General features: G+C 40.0%; 1 protein-coding gene across 1 annotated transcript in view; it reads right to left on the bottom strand.

Moving 5' to 3' along the window:
* ANK3 (ankyrin 3) overlaps positions 1 to 18,025 on the bottom strand; it is a 372,120-nt gene that overhangs the window by 221,742 nt on the left and 132,353 nt on the right. The window contains exons 6-8 of the mRNA XM_040242313.1: positions 12,899 to 13,084; positions 12,182 to 12,205; positions 10,905 to 11,003 (exon numbers count right to left, since the gene is read on the bottom strand). Of these exons, the coding sequence (XP_040098247.1) occupies positions 10,905 to 11,003; positions 12,182 to 12,205; positions 12,899 to 13,084 (309 nt within the window). The remainder of the gene's footprint in view (positions 1 to 10,904; positions 11,004 to 12,181; positions 12,206 to 12,898; positions 13,085 to 18,025) is intronic.

Genomic DNA, 18,025 nt, shown 5'->3' with positions numbered 1-18,025 from the left:
GAATTGGCTGATGGATTTTTTACCAGAGCCACCAGAGAAGCCCATTCTCCTTGCTTGGCACCCTACATATATATGATATACTTCCCTTCACCATACACACACACACGCACGCGCGAAAGCTATAAAAATATTCAGTCTCTAAAAGAGTGGCTAGTTCAACTCTGACATTTTAAAGAACTCATGGATCTCATATTTCTTTAATTATATCACTATTAGTGCTGATTCAAAAGGAGCCTGCTCTGTGTTGATAGTAAAGAAAGCCCTTCCCTGCTGTAAGTATCTAAGACTAGAGGGACATATAGTAATTGAACCAAAGTGGGGATGAAAAATTCAATTATCAAATAATAAATTCTTTTCTATACATTGAGGAAAGTTGTTTTTAAATGTTTAATAACTAAAAATTAGTTAATGATATTAGATTTCCAGGAGTCTTTCTAATGAATGCTGCAACTTTACTAAAACAATCTTTTTTTTCTAACTAGTCCATCTTTAAAACAGTCTATCTTTTTACTCTACTAGTAAAATTTTTTAAAAACAAATATATGAAGGTACTTTATAGTTATAAATTTTCCACACTCATGTCATTTCTGATAAATCTGAAACTAAAGTAATTTCTGTGTTGAATATTTTTCTTTCCCTTCCAGAAAGTAAATCACTCTGCAGGGTTTGGAGATGTCAGTGAACATAACACTGTTAGTTTCTCAACTATCCTGCCCTCATTTGGCCTTCCAATAAATCAGATTCTCGCTGAAGTTTCAAACATCTTAAAAAATGAAAATAATGTTTTTGAAATTCCTAAAGAATGATACGTTGATAAGAAAAAAAAAAAAAAAAAGCCAGTTTACTGCAGATGGCTTTATCTATGTGCAATGTACTTGTTCTAAGGAGATGGAGCTCCTCCGGCACCATGAAGACCACAGCTACCCAGAGGCCAACATTCCAGCCTCAGGTTCCATCTGGCACTGAGCTGGGGGCTGATGGTCACAAACTGAGGTATAAAAATGAGTTAGAAGCTCTGATTCAAATGTTTGATTCTTCCATCTTATGCTCAGTAGGATCTAGAACAAGGAACTTCTTGGGACTTTAGTTCTCATCTGTAGAAACACCTATTCTTGTGGGATTCAAATGATGCACTGAGGAAAGTATTTTGTAAATATGATAGAAATTCAAGATTATAATATTAAGGGCTTATAAATATAAAGGTAGTTGTTATAAGTCAAAGAATTAATGAGATTTCTGTGACTCAATTTTAGACACTTTACATAAAGATTTTATTTATAGCACAGCCTCAGTCCATGTTGTTTAATATGGTTGATCAGAAGAATCTCCTGAGGGAAATGTATGATACCTTTTTGTCATATAGCCATTAAGTCTCTAAGTATGAAGAGTCTGTTTCAAAGCATCATCATTAGGAATTCAACAATATAGAACTGATAGAGACGATAAATAAAATGTAGTGGAAATGTGAATGCATTATCTTTAAAAATGAATCTGATCATTTGTCAGTTTTAAAGTTTGCTAATCTTTCAATCAGGGCTCCCTGGTGGCTCAGACCGTAAAGAATCTGCCTGCAATGCAGGAGATCTGGGTTTGATCTCTGGGTAGGGAAGATCCCCTGGAGCATGGAATGGCAACCCACTCCAGTATTCTTGCCTGGGAAATCCTACAGACAGAGGAGCCTGGTGAGCTACAGTCCATAAGGTCACAAAGTCAGACGTGACTCAGAGACTAACACTTTCACAATCTCTCAATTAAAACATCCTTAAATATCTGATGGAGTTTTATAGTAAATGAAAAAAAAAAAAAAACTTCAAAGTCTTTAAAAATATATTGAATTCATTTTGCAACTGGCACAGTCAGAGAACAGCCAGCCGATCTAGGAAAGGCTACTGTCAGTTCTGGTTTTCCTGGGATGACCCTGGATTAAATCCAAAGCCTGGAACACACTTCCTCCAATACTGGAATATTATGAACTGCATAGTTTGAATGCAGTTTATTTCACTTGATTGTTTGTACTGTCTAATTTTACTTGACTGACTTAGTTTGATGTTCTTAGCTCAAGCTCCACCACCTTGAAGCTGTATGATTTAATTGAAACAGAAGTTATTTAACTTCTTTCTCTCTGGTGTAAGATGAAACCCATACCCGCATCTCACAGGATGACTATGAGGAATAAATGAAATAATGTATAGGAAACTTACTACAGTACCTAGTAATAAATGAAAGCCATTTCCTAAATTGATCTGAATTTTGGATAAGTTATTTCCACCTCATATTTCAATTCTCAGTAATAAGAGCTAAAAGACTCTCAGAGTCTCCCAGTCCAACCACTCTGAGGGAGGCACCATAGGGGAAGCTTGACACCCTCTGCAGAGGAGTCCCAGAGTGAGCCTGAAATGCTAGGCTCTTCTTCCCCATCTGGGGACATTCCCATCTCTCCATCTCTCGGCTATAGAAAGATGATCAATCCAGCAGCGCTGTCTCTGAAGGAACAGCATTGGCTCCACTGGCATTCTAGTTGGGACACTGTTACCGGCATGGGGATGTCTCTGAAGGGGGCTTAGCCATCCCAGCCCTCTCCTGTTACATGCCAGCCATCATTCCACATCTCCATTTAAAGTCCTGCAATGACTTTTAAGAACAGAGAGTAGAATGGTGGGGACCAGGGCCTGGAGGTGGTGGGTGAGTTGGCGAGATGTTGTTTATAGGTATGAACTTGCAAACAGTAGATAAATGAGTTGTGGAGATCTAATGCACAGCATAGTGATCATAGTCAACAATACTGTATTACAAAATGTATTATGCTGATTATCTAAAACACAAACAAATAAACCAACCCCAAACCCTGCAATTACTCCCTTCTACCTTCAGGATCCAGACCAGTGCCTTCAGTCCAGCTGGGTTTTCAGGGAGTCCCCTTTCACTGGCATGGACTCACTATTCATCTCTAGCCTCATTTCATACGTATAAATGGGCCTCAGTCTCCAATTCTTGGAGTTCACTCTAATCCCTTTACATCCATCCCAGCTTAGCTTTAAAATTTTTTTTTTCAACTACGCAGGGACAGGCTGATCTCCTACCTGAACTTGTTTTCTTGCAACCTACTACTTTGATTTGGGAAAGAGCCTTTAAATGATTGTGCTGCTGCTGCTGCTAAGTCACTTCAGTCATGTCTGACTCTGTGCGACCCCATAGACAGCAGCCCACCAGGCTCCCCCCGTCTCTGGGATTCTCCAGGCAAGAACACTGGAGTGGGTTGCCGTTTCCTTCTCCAATGCACGAAAGTGAAAAGTGAAAGTGAAGTCGCTCAGTCGTGTCCGACTCTTCGCGACCCCGTGGACTGTAGCCTACCAGGCTCCTCCGTCCATGGGATTTTCTAGGCAAGAGTACTGGAGTAGGGTGCCATTGCCTTCTCCAAATGATTGAGCATATGTTCCCAAATTCACTCTTGCAACATTTTGGTTCTGCAAAGTCCTAAATGCTTCCCTCTAAGTGTCCCTTCACCCTTCCTGTATATTCTTCAAACTACCAGAGGAAGAAGAACAAGACTTTCTCATGGAAGAACTATGATGCCCGGGAGAAGGCACGGTTGCACTTGAGTTCATCCAAGAGTACCTTCTGCCAACAGGCAGCGTGAACAATGGTCCGAATGTTCAGCAGGGGTGGGGCTGAGGGGGCGGTGCAGTGGCCCTTGGCTGCTATTTGCACTCACTGGAGGAAATGAAAATTCTACCGTTAATGAATAATTCCCTTTTAAAGTGCAAATGAATAAATGAGCTCTGCTAACTCCTACCTTAATAGAACTTTATTTCACAGAATTTCAAAATAGGATTTATTCGGGTCATTTAAAAATGTTCTCAGAGCAACAATTCTAGAGCAGCACTGTAGGGAGCAGGGTGTATACTCAAAGAGGAAAAGTGAAACAAAGGGAAATACGTGCTTTCCAATTTCTGTGATTTTTTTGTATTGGTATTCTTACTGTCTCCGACAATACCATATTAATAGCTTGGCAAAGGCTGACTTCCTCACGCTGGCAAACAACGTAACTCCAACATGCCGGGAAGCATCGTGTCTGACTAGCTTTGGAAGTACTTGAGAGAGTAGCCATGAGACCACTTGTTTGAAACGTGTCACGCTGGACAGGTGAACGTGTCTTCCAATGATGGGTCTCCTTGCGGAGGCAAGCATTAATCCCCACCACCACAAATGTAGCTAGGACACTGGTCCACAGGCTGAGCAATTTATATGGCTCATTTTGTGCAGTCACAGGGATGCTGTGCATGGGATAGTACGGTTGGACACATTTTATGGATGATAAAGTTGAAGCATAAATAACTTGCCCAGGATTATATGAACTAAGACACAGTACCAGTGTGGAACTCCAGCAGTCCGACTGCCGTGCTGTTTGCTTTGACACTGTTCTACACCGACTCTCTACGGCGAAAGGCCTCCACCACTGTCAGACAAGGTGGTCGAGCAGAAGGGAAGGGCGTGTGGTCGACTGATCTCTCCTTCATCTGGCGACTAGAAAACTGCAGTTGGATGATGAAAAGACTTGCCCTGGACCAGATCAATGACTGATGACACAGCCAGGATGACAGCCAGGGCTCCTGCATGCATCTGAGGACGTTTCTCCTCGTCTCAGACTGCTACAGCTTAGAAACTTCACCTTTTCAAGCAAGAACACCACAGATCCCAAACCACACAGTAAGATGTTAATAAGCTCCAATGTACTAATGGATTTAAGATAAAAATATCCCTTAAAAAATTACATAGGCAAACCTCCTATGATGTGGCATTTGGGGAATTAAATGGAATAGGCAGGAATAAGAGTGCATGGCGTGCTTAGAGCAATCCTCTATAAAAGGTCTATTCACGCACCACTCTGTCCTTGCCTTACTGGTTTTGTTCTTCCTGAGTTGTTAATATCACCATGGCAACAAGAATATGCTTCATGAATTAGCCACATGGTGACTTTCCCTTAACTCACATTCGTTTGCTAAGTGCTCCCCAATCTTCATTTTCATTCCAAAGGAGGTTTATATAACCCATTAAAAAAGTATCTTTAATGCTATTGAGTCTATATTAGGAGATAAACACTGTATTATATTTGAAAACACATATCAATAAAAATGAATGTGTGTGTATGTGTGTGTGTTTGGGCTCAACCCAAGTTAAGGAATGACATCTATTTAAAAAATAGGACTGTAGAATTCAGGGAAATATTTTTTTTTTAATGTACTTGCAGTGATAGTGCCATACAAATCACAGCAAAGTCTCCAGAAGCCTTCGACCCTTATAAACACAGGACAAAAAGTCACCTTCCTGCTGGAGCTACGCTCAACTCTTCTCCTTCTCCATGTTTGAGTAGCTGATGCCCGTTCCTAGCTCTGTCTGGCAGTGGCCTTGATAGCTCATAAACTGAGGCGCTACTTCAGACACCCTTAACTGAACAAAGCTTGGCAGCAGGGCTCTTGGTGACTAACCCTTTGTCCTAGGTTTGTCTTCCAAGGTCAACTATGCTGCTCAGTTTGAAATCAATTTGCCTGTCAGTGTCTGACAGTCAATACCTGGGTTTGGTGCACTTGCCTATACCTCTCTATTAGAATCCTATGGATTTCTCATCTCCCTTAATGCAGCTCATATCAGTTTGGGAAGTGGGACCCTGACATCAGGTTGAAGCTCAGTCTGAAATTCTGACAGATCAGGAAGAGGACTGGGGCTTGAAGAAAGGAGGTTTAAATAGGTACTGGGTGCCCAGGAGTCGTGGATAAGGAGCCCTGAAAGTTATTTGTTTGTTCATTCTTGAATTCAAGAAATACAGGGTTGGTCAAAAGTTCATTCAGATTTTTCCATAATGTGTTACCGAAAACCTCGAATGAACTTTTTGGCCCACCCCAAATAATAGTCCTTCCCAGGGCTAGGTGCTGGGTTATACACCAGGAATTCCAAAACGTGTAGTAACACATAAATCTGCCCTTGAGGAGCTCAAAGTCCTGCAGGGAGGCAAAGCACAGGGTGTGGGAGGCCTACTTTATGGTACTTCTACTTCGGCCTGAATAGGACTGCTCAGATAATGCACATACCTTATTAAAGAATTAGGGGAGAGTCTGTGTTGTATGGTTGAGCATTCTGGGGCCTCAACAATTTAATGGCATCAGGACAGTGGGTTAATTGAGTCTGAACCTCCAGGTCTAGCTTATAGCAGAAGTGCTTTAATATTTGCTAGGTGGAATTTAACTGAGAAAGGAAATCTGATAATGTTTATCCATAGACATCATGCTGACCCCATGTCGACCTCTTATTTGGGTGGAATGTAAAATCTGGCACTTGTATGTTACCATCAATGGGATTAGTAGTTCAACTGTCTTAAAACCACTGCTCTCACTTCAATCAAAAATTAAGATACTTTAGATAAAGTAGCCTTTCTTATGACTTAACTGAGTTCCAAAAGTGGCCAAGCCTCTGCTAAAACTGTTCAAAACATCTAAAAAGGCAGTACAATCGGACAGGTTAACTGTGACACAGATGCCAAGATCTATCACATGCAATTAGAACATCCCACAGCTAAATAGCTGAGCCACAGTCTCTCAGCATCCCTGGACAGGGCACCTTCACAGATGGAGATTTAGGCTATATAGGATAGTAGGAATTGAACCTTTTTGAAATGTAGTTACTAAAGATAGTATCAACTATAAAACTCACCATTCTTCACTGTTTTCTTTTCTTTTTTTAGCTGCACTGTGTTCCCTGACTAGGGATTGAACCTATGCCCCCTCCAATGGAAGCACAGAAGTCTTAACCACCGGACACCAAGGAAGTCCCCCAAACTCACTATTCTTAACAGAAGGATTCACATGGTACACAAATTGTATTTGAGTTATTTTACACACAAAGTGACTCTATAGATAATTAAGATTTCCTTTGTCAAAAAGTGAAAACTATATAACCCGTGCTTCCCTTTCTATTAATAGTATATGTATCAAAGTCCTTAGAGACTACATTTATTCTCCAGTCGTATTCACTAGTCTTTTCTAGCTGCTTGGTAACATTTACTTTTCCTTTTTCATTCTTACATGTCTTACTTTGTAAAGCTCCTGAAATCCTTCTGGAAACAAATGAGGTATAACACTCAAACACATAAAATCCCTAACCCTTTCAGAGATCAAAAACAAAAAGTACTACATACCAAGACCAATAGAAGGATATTTTATTCAATTATCTTCCCCAAATGGGAAGGTAAATAATAATTTACAAGAGAAAGGTCAATGACAAGAGTGAAGATTAAGTTAGGTGGTCCATTACATTTGATGAAAAAACTCTTAGCCAGCAAAGTATTCATCTATCTTCCTCAATCAATAAAAAGGAATTTTGTAGGCATCCAATAATATGATTTGGCTTTTACTTACTAAAGTGCATAAACGCTCCTGACTGGAATGACAATCAGTAGCAGCTCTGGGGTGTCTTAGTCACATTCTCTTTCCCAAGAGAGCCGGGATAATTTGCTGAGAGCACAAGGGTCACGCATAAATTCAGATGGTGTCAAGGCCATCTCAGCGCATGAATGCAGAGAGCAAAGTGTGCTGACGCTGCACTGCGGTATTCAGCACTTACTCTACTCACTCCCTGCAGCAGACCCACGAGGCTGAACAGGTCTCCATGGATAATCCAAAAGGAAACATTTAAGACGTCAGACAGGATATCTTACATATATATGGCAGAATTACAATACAAAAGTCCAAATTTACATCATAATAAAAATCTAAGGAAAGGTATTAATGTAACAGGTAGTCTTGCTGTAAAGCAGTTACCATCACTGATACTAGGGGTATACACTGGCTAGGATCAGCTTTCTTGCTGCCTAAATTAGCTAGCACTACAAAGAAGCAGAGAAAGCAATCCGTTCTGCTGTGTTCTACCTTGAGTTACACCATGTTTGGTTCTGCCTCCTATTGGCCTTGGACATGTACGTGGACTGCATGCAAGAAATGATTCCAGAAGGGTGATTTCCCCCATGCTATCTCCACTTCTCTTTGCCAGCAGGTAGCCATCCATTCTCAAGGTCATGCTCTCAGCCCATAAAGAACCTCAAGACTGTATCTGCCTTTCTTCAGTGATCTGTCACAGCCAGGAAGCAGACATCACGGCCTCCCTCAGACAATGGTGGCTGCTGTTGTATTTTAACTTGACCTCTAACTTTCTAATCAATACCTCTAGCTCAACCTGGTTCCTGAAGAACATGATTTACGGTTATGATTTGCAGCTAGTTCTCAGCAACTGAGGCTTACTGATCCTTTATTGTTTTGACCAGGCAAAATCGGATCCCATCTGTGTTTCAGGGCATTTTACTTTCACCTGCTGTTTCTGCTACATCCCTGAGAGAACTCTGACCTAGGAAGACCCCGCATAAGGTGGGAAGGGAGAGGACTCTGTAACACAAAAGGCTAGATGCTGGATTAGTATATAATATTACTAGAGATTTGGAACCCACAATGTGTTTGTGGAGGCAACTAGCACTTGCCTCTGATTAAGCTCTTCATGAAGACCAGTCCAGCTCAGACCTCCTACAGCAAGCCATCCATCAGCCACTGCAGAGGGGAGCTTGGGCTTTCCAGTATGAGCAACAGTCCAGGCATCCCAGTAAGTATAATCAAATTCTGCCGCAGCCTTCAGCTCAGAATGCTACGAGGCCTCACTAATTAGGAATGACTGGGAGTAAATGCCACCAAAAGGTATGAACTTTAACATTTTAAACAAAGGCACAATGCAACTATCTTAAATCACATATGGTAATTCAGACAAGGTTAACAACGAGGGTCTGAGGTCTCCACTATCTTTAATCGATAAATTAGCATCATTTGTAATTACCATAGTAATTGTTTTAATGTAAATGGATGCTTTGGAATTGTTTGAAGGAGGCTGAAAATACTGTAATTTGTCCTCTTAAATTGTTTAAACATTGTCCCAATCTTATTTTCAGCAGCATCAGGAAATTTCTGAACAATGGCACCAAGACAAACTTCAAACACTACCCTGACATAAATTTTCCAAATGTCCTAATTAGAAGATGCGACTTAATGAGGTTTTCTGTGAGTTAGAGAAATGAAACCAGAAGAATGCATCTTACAGACAAGGGGTTTTTACACATCGGCATGCCCTGTTTATACATGACTTAAAGAAGTGCTTAGCTTTGTCCTTCTAAATGTCACACAAGCCCTTGGGTCTGCTGAAACCCAAGGATGCTATTAATGCAATAGGAACACTCACAGCTCTAGAGTGACAAGAGCTGCCTTATTTAAACTGATAAAAGCTTTTAGCAGGCTGAAGACAATCGGATAGGAAATAGCTTTTATGTTAGTACAATGTTAGCTCTTATTAATTTTTATAGGATTAATGAATTATAGGAAGGATGAGAAAAATGAACCCCTAACATCATCAGAGTGAGACAGAAGATTGGAGGGGTGAAGATCTTTGGGGCTGAAATTCTGCCTTTTCTCATTTGCTAGCTCTAGCATCTGGACCAGCTATTTCTTTTCTCTAAGTCTCAGTTTCCCATTCTGTAAAACAGGGACACAAACACTTTTCTTGACATAAGAATTCATGAAATAGGGGCTTCCCTGGCGGTCCAGTGGTTAAGAATCGGCCTTCCAATACAGGGGATGTGAGTTCGATCCCTGGTCTGGGGAACTAAGATCCCATCTGTGTCAGGGCAACTAAGCCTGTGTGCCACAGCTAGAGAGAAACTGGGTTATTGCAATTAAGACCCGATGGAGTCAAATAAAGTTAAATAAAATACTATTAAAAAAAAAGAATTCATGAAATAAAAATGCTCAGCTTGGCATCTGCTTCAGAGATGGCATTACTTTTACGGCTGTTACAGCTACTGCTAGTACTGGTATTATGATCGTTCTCCCTATCTGGTCTATTGCCACTTCTCCCCTAACAAGTGAGGTTTTTAGCAAAAATAATACTTGAACTCCTATGTTCAAAATCACAGTGTTGCTGCTGCTGGTGATGATGCGTCAGACGCTGTGCTAAGTGTTCTCCACACTCTCCTATTTCTCGGTGACCCAGTGCAGGAGTGCTGATGGTATCTGATTATTACAATTTGTTCTTTAATTTCACAATCCACGTTACCTTCATCTTATCAATGAGGAAACTGATGGACACAGAAAGAAAAGTTAAATCCAACACAGGAAGCCAGGGAGTCTGAATCCTGAGTCCCCACATCTGATCACTTCTATATTCTGCTTCCTGCTTTGTTTCTATTTCTGATGATACTGTTGCTGATGATCAAGACCAGCCCAAGGCTGGTTTCTACATTCAGAGCCCTATTACTCTGGATATCTGAGTTGCTGTCCAGGGGTACATGTGATACTGTAATTCCTTTCACTATGAATATGAACTTATTCGGGTTACAGAATCTTGTCACACATTCTGAAAGTGTATAGGGGATAGAAGATAAGAGCAAAAGGTGGCCTCTATTACTTGGGTTCTGAGATTTGGGCCTCAAATCTAGTTCATTCCCATCTGGAAGATCAAGACCCTGATTTCTACAGCACCGTTACTGCTATCAGACCCATTTCACACACACTCAGAAATTTCAGCTTGGAGGGACAGCTTGTAGTTTCCAGATATGATTATTCAAATCACATCTTCTATATGTCACTCATTTATCACATACCCCATCCCCACTTCCGATCTTGGTTTTCTTTTCCTGCTAGAAAATAGGCATACCTGTCTACAAGCAAGAAAATGCACTAGGAAAAGTAGAAAAACACAGCCTCCACTGACGGGGAGGACCCTTGGAGGTCATCTGGCTTGACCTCCTTCTCATGTTGGGGGAGTAGCATTAAGAATCATTTCAAATGCTTTAAGGGCATGTCAGATTGCAGCACTCTTACCCGTGCAGTGAAGTCCACGGCAGCTGCTCGGTTTAACAGCAATGTGGCTACGTTGATATTTCCATAGTGAGCAGCTATGTGGAGCGGAGTGAAGCCACTCTGGAAAGAAAACACAGCAGACGTTCAACTGATCCCTGTTGGCCTCTTGTCTCACATGTTAATACCACAACCCTGCCCAGATCAAAACGAGGAAGCAAAATATGCTGAGGTCCGCATTCCATTCTGTACTAGGTTTCTTTCCATTAGTGCCAATTGCTCTTAGGATTTCAAAGGGATGCCAGACTCACAGGGAGAGGAATAGCCAGGAAGGAACCAAGGGTGGAGACTGAGCCATTTTTGTAATCTGGGAGCAGAACTACACAGAAGCCAACATGTCCAAAAGTTAAAATGGGGTGACAAGAAATATCTTGATAGCTCACAGAAAGTTCGATGAGTACCACTGTTGTATTATTCATGGTAGAACTGTCCATTGAAACTGTCAAAATTTCACTAGTATTATATATTCAATATAGAGTCAAATTAACCTACAGTAAAAGCCAATTTTAATGATAAAAGCAATTTGGGGGGAAGAGGTGCTATTAGAATTGGTCTTGAATCATGGTGAATGCATTTCATAAAGAAATTGACAAGCTGGTCTCTTTATTAGCAAATGCCTATTCAATAACCCATTTTTTCTGGATTGTTCATACCAAGATCATTTTACTTCCTTGAAAAATACTAAAACATGCAGCGATTTACTTAGTCCCCAAAGATTTCAACCTTACAGGAACTAGATGCATTTCTAAGTCGTCAGCAAGCTTCTCAGCCATGCTAGCGGTCTGACTGATTCTTGTCAAGGGTGGGTCACAGGGTACCCTTCCGAGGTAACTTTCGTTTTGCTGACACCACTAAGGGCGAGTGTCATGCAGAAATCTGAAGATTCAATCCTAGATGAGTAGAATGACAGGGTTGTCTGCAGCTGTAGATAGAGCTGAGAAGTTTCTCAAGTGTCAAGATGCTTCATGTCACAGGACTCTATTGTAGTACCCTTAAGTTTCAAGGATGCCTAATACTTCCTCCTTTCAAACACCAGGTTCAGCTGCAGAAAGCCCTGGTAATCAAACTACTATCTCCTCTGGCACATGCTACTTTGAGGGTGGGGGTAGGAAGCAGGTATCTAGCCTACAGAAGGCAATGCAAAGAAGAAGGGAAAGAAATGAGGCAGCAGCACTAAGGAATGGGAAAATGATGATGCAGATATAGATCAAATGTACACGGATAGACACATATATATATACCTCTGTTGTTCTATTCACCACCATCTAGGTTAACACATTTGGAAGCAAAGAGGAGGAAAAAATGAACGGTTAGTTTGCTCTCGGTGATCATGGATGGCAGAAAGCTCATGACAGCTCGGTAATGCAGATGGAAGCTCTAACGGCAGCGCAAAAGGCACAGAAAGAAAGCTAGACTGAATGAAGGGCTACACGATGGCCTATTCCAAATGCCACGTCTCCTTCACAGACACTTGTAAGTACTGTGTGTCCAGACAATGGGAGTTGTTGGCTGGGACTCTGGCTGCTGGCATGCCTTCTGCAGCTGATCAATACTCAGTGTATTGCCTGCCGTCTTAGATAGCAACCAAAAATTTATTTGGCACACACTGTGGCTAGCATTTTATAATTTTTCACCTTGATGTTGGAACTGAAGGGCTAAATACATTAAAAATACATGTTCAAAGGAAGGACATTATTGGGTGTCTCTCGATTGACTTCTGTTGAGGTGGCCACCCACTAGCACATATGGGGCAGCACCCACAGGTCCCTCCCAGCTGTAGATGCCAAGGGTAGGGGTGCTGCGCCTTCAGCTGGATGACTTGGGGGCATGATTTTATTCCTTTCAGCGCAGTTAAGTGTTTGGCGTAAGCATGCCCAAAGGGAGCCCAGGCGTTCTTCACGTTTGGGTGCCTAACAGAGGAGGATGCCGTGTGCCTAGTGTGTTTCCCAGGGCCTCACCTTTGACTCCACATCCGCATTGTTGTCATTCTGCAACAGCAGGGCAGCGGCTTTCGTGTCATCTTTCCGGGCAGCGATGTGAAGAGCTGGAAGACGCACTTTTCCTTTTGTGTCATTTTCTAGCAGAAGTGATACTACTTGATCATGACCTTGCTGCAAAGCTACTGCCAGTGGTGTGAAGCCATCCTGCAAATAGATTATGGGTCAAGATTGGCCCCTATGGATATTTTCTTCTTGGTTAACAAACAAGAAGGTGATCGAGCGTCAATTTTTGTTCACAGTTATTAAAGCTGACATATTCAAGTAGTACCACATATATGTGGAACGATATTTAAAAAATACATACATACATACATATATATACACACACACCCCCCAAAACAAAAAATAATTTTAAAGGTAAATTTCCATCATTATTTTCAAACTATTTTATCCAGTGCCTTGTTGCCTAGTATATCCTGTCTGCTTCATCACTATACCTTGTAACCTAGTGTATATTTGGTACTCAATTTCTATATGTGAATTAATGAACTATACTCATTGCTGTTTTCAGGAAGGTATACACGAAAGACTCTTGGCTTCTCTGACCAATAAAAGAACGGATCATATAACACATGACTAGGAGCAATTCAGACATACACACATATCTGTACATTTAGTCTTCCTACTGTATTACCCTGGGACTTGACAAAGAGAAGACAGCTACAGATTTCACTGCAGTTGAAAAATCTAGCATTACTGACCATAAAAAAGAAAGCACAGAGGAGAATATCCTAAGTTGTTGTTATTGTTGTTTAGCTGCAAAGTTGTGTCTGATTCTTTGCAACCCCACGGACTACAGCCCATTAGGTCCCTCTGTCCATGGGATATCCCAATTAAGAATGAGTGAGTTGCCATTTCCTTCTCCAGGGGATCTTCCTGACTCAGAGATCGAACCTGCATCTCCTGCTTGGCAGGTGGATTCTTTTCCAATGAGCCACCTGGGAAGCCCTTGAATATCCTAAGACTGGCTCCCAAATTTTAAATCTGCAATACTTTAATTATCGCACACTCAAAAGGACATTTCGAAGTCATTTTTGCTAGACAACTGGCAAGTAGGTTACTTATTATTCTATTCAGATCATGATATTTATTATCTGTAGTAAATAACATTTATTATTTGTAGCACAAATAATACTCCTTGTGGTACAAAGCAAGGACTGCTCTAATGGAAGAGGGCTTGTAAGGGAAAAAGAAAAAACATAGTTACTTGCATATTCATGTCTTATTGGTTTTCCTAGAAGATCACTTTCACCATTGTTTTCCTTGCTGGAAAACAGATAAGTGCTCCTAGCACTTGTTTGGTTGAATGCAAATCAGTATATTTATATTCAAGTATTGCAAAATAGCCCCCAAGCACCTAAGTGACAGTATTGCCCAGGCCCTTCTCATATAAATCTTGTATAAATCTCCATTCTCCTTACTGTCTCTTCCCTGGCATCTAAACTCAGGCTATTTGCCCCGCTCTGAAATGTCCTCCTCCTTGCTCTACCTACACAAATTCTATCTACACTCCAAGCTTCAAGATCTGGCTGCAGTTCCACTTGGTCTGTTCAACTTCTCCAGGAAGACCCAAGTAAGGAAGAGGATAAGCATCAATGTAACCAGAAGGACATTCTCTGCAACCATTAATAATAAAGGTTGGATATAACCTAGACATCACCAAAACAACACCACAGGTTAAAGTACAAAGTTTAAGTGTAATTTAATGTTACGGGAAAATGAATCAGCATAACCATGAAAATACATGATCTCATTTCCACTAAGAGAAACATGAGTATTGTGAATATGGACAAAAAAAATCTGGATGGATAAACAGAATGTTATCTCTAGGGACAACTAACTGTGGCTTTTTCTTTTCTCTTTTCATTGTACTCCTGAAGGAAGAAACAGACAGAACAGGCTCCATCTTGAAAGCAGGACTCCATCTTGGGCCGGACTGTGGACTTTGAGCTATATGCCCAGTGTCTATGGAAACAACACACCGACTGGAAAACCAGGCCCCCCGGATGGAAGAACCCCAGGGTTCATACCTAAACTCTCCATTGCCTAAAAGAATACCCTAATTATCTGTGTAACCAAATAGAATCATAAATTCTATTATGCTTATTGGGGTATGACCATAGGCCTATTAATAATTGTCCACTGTTTAACTACCTAGGCTTAAAGCATATGAATCACGGGTTAACTTGGATTGTATCTTTCTCTTCCTTTGTTCAGACTAGTTTCAGGGAATTTGGGGAGGTGGCTTTGGGCACATACACTTAAGGTATATAAGGTTTTCACAAAAACTGGTTGGGGTCCTTGGCTAAGAGGAGACTCTGCCGTGGGCCCGCCAGTATAATAAACTGCACTCCACTATCTGCATTGTCCTTCTGAGTGAGTTGTTTCCTGGAATGCGTGGCTACAACACTTCCTCATTTACTTAATATATTACTTTCACAAAAGAGAAAAACACATCTAAAAAATGGAATAGTGAAAGGAAAGAACTGTGTGTTAAGAGTTAACGTTGCACCTCACTTTTAAAACCTGAGCAAAATCTAAGGGGTAAAAATGACAGCTCACTTTTGTTTTGCAGCAAAATGAAGTGGTTACATTTCCACCCATAGGCATGTTTCAGTCCATAAGGCCTAAACATAAAGGAAACTATTTTGTACCAGAAAATCAACTGCAGCTAAGACGATTAGCACAGACAAGAATGTGCTTCTTGCATAAACCAATTAAAGACACAAAGATACCAGTCCTAAGGTGTTAATAGCTAAAATTAGCAGCTCCAGATTTTGTTTCCAAACCAAGTTTGAATGGTTTAGCTTGCTCTATGCTATTCTTAAGAGAAAAATACAAGCCAAAAGGAAATATGATGGAAGTTCCACATGTACCCTCACTGCCGTTTGGAGTATCTGGCACATAATAGATGCCATAAGTGAACAAATAAATTTACCTCATGCTTCAAAATCTTGATTAGCCAAAGAAGGAAGATATACATGGAAAGACAGGATACACAGTACACAGTAATACAGGAAAAGTTTTGAAAAACACAACCATGCCAAAGACCTCATACATATATACAAGGAACATATGGAAAAAATTGTATTGAAGGAACCTGACAATATCATATTATCTAACAAGTTGAAAATTCTGATAAATTTTTTTTCATCTAAGGAATCCTTTCATTGCTCATTACTGTTCATTCTGTAAATACAGACTTCTGTGTAAATGACACCAATATTATTGCTAGTAAGAAAGCAAAATTGTAATTAGAACATTATGTGAATGAAACATCTTATTTCTTGCTGTTCTTTTAATTCTCTAGTACTAATAATACAAGAGATAAAAATTCAGTCAAAGCTTCAAATAGCTCTAATCAGATAGCTGTTGTTTACGTGGTGATGGCAACGAATCCCTCATGAAGACATGGATGTGATTTGTTGTTGGAACACTAATTCATTCATTTATTTTTTAAAGCTAAAAAAACCTTTGAAAGTAATGTAATATGAAGCAGTAAAAAAAAAATCTATAAAATATCTATCTATCCATTTACCTACATATCTACCTATATCTATCTATCTTCCTGCTAGAAGACTAAATTAGTTGTTTGAGGATCTCATATATTCCTTTTTAGTCAGTTGTAGTGCCTTTTGGGGGGGCCTGAAAGCTTAAAAAAAAAACAGAGAACCAGTGAGTTACTGATTATTAGTTGACAAGGTAATTCTATAGTCTTTTAATGGTAAACTGGTCTTATGTTTGTTCTAAAGGAGAGACACTCAATGATCTGCCTATCACAGCCTAAAAAAAGACTACTACCTGCCCTTCACAGATGAAAAAGTACTACGGAATTGCTGTCATCAGGACATTTATATTACATAGTATTTCCATTCAAAAATAGGAAGGGGTTTTCTCTTCTACAACAACCCTGGCTCCTATACCCATCCTCCCTGAAAAGCATGATGTGACCCACATATCATATTTGAGGGACTCACACAGGTTACCTTCTCCCCAGTGTGAGGAGAGGCACTGTTGCATTCATACAAATGCTGGTTACTCTGCCATCAGCCATTCATTATTTATTACCAAGCTCTAAGGATATTATTATTTTTTTTAAAGAATCCATTTCAAGATGAAAGTCCCCAAGAGAACTGAAGGCTAGGAAGTGAAAAGTGAGGCTCTCTCCGAATTCTCAGAATAAACCACTGGAAACAGTACACTATGGACATTTTCCCGTATTAGTAGATAGAGTCTTCCCTCACTGTTACTAGTGCAGAGTACTATTTTACTGTCAAAGTAAAGCAATATTTATCCAATAGCTTCCCCTTTGGTTCTTCCTGGTTTTTAAAAAATTGTTCCTACTAATTATGTTGCTGTTTCTTATATAATAACTATTTTTTGCATTATCTTCCAATATATAATGTCATATAAACTATTTGAAGTGGAATTGCTAAGCACAAAGGTGTAGAAATAGTAATTTGGATAGTTAATGTTAAGTGTTCTATAAAAGTGTTGCAACTGGTTGTCCACATCACCAATATAGTAGTTAAGGTGCAATTTTTCCTACCCTTTGAATTTCTTCTTCATCTCATGTGCTAACTGGATCTCATTCTCTGTCTGATTAATAAATTAAGATTTATTTGATTATAAGGGAGGATGAGGTATTTTCATACATTTGTGGCTATTTGTATATTTTTGTGTGTGAACTGCCTCTTCATTTATCTCCTGGATTTCCTGGAAGGCATGATCTCAAAAGCTGGGCAAGGTTAGAGGCAATCCCTGTGTGTATAATCCCAATGATATACATCTTTCTTGTTCCATTCGGGAAACACTTCAGAATGAAAATCAGAGAATTTGGCTTTATGACAGGGATAACCGCCTGTTCTGATTCTTTCTTTTGTTAAAAATAAAGAGTACACAAGCAGTAGTCCCTTATTATTAGCAATAGATTTCTAGTGATACACTTCAAGGGATCACAATCTTCCTTCCAGATTAGTTTCAAAAATAAACTACATTACCTAAAATAGTATCATTGACTTAAATAACTTTATTTTTAATAACTCCCCTATTCATGATTGTAATTTTTTTAAAGCCTGCTTTTAT

Source organism: Oryx dammah, unplaced genomic scaffold (assembly GCF_014754425.2).
Source record: "Oryx dammah isolate SB20612 unplaced genomic scaffold, SCBI_Odam_1.1 HiC_scaffold_6, whole genome shotgun sequence".
Classification (NCBI taxonomy): domain Eukaryota; kingdom Metazoa; phylum Chordata; class Mammalia; order Artiodactyla; family Bovidae; genus Oryx; species Oryx dammah.
The sequence above is the reverse complement of the archived record's forward strand: the minus strand, read 5'-3'. Positions and strand labels throughout refer to the sequence as shown.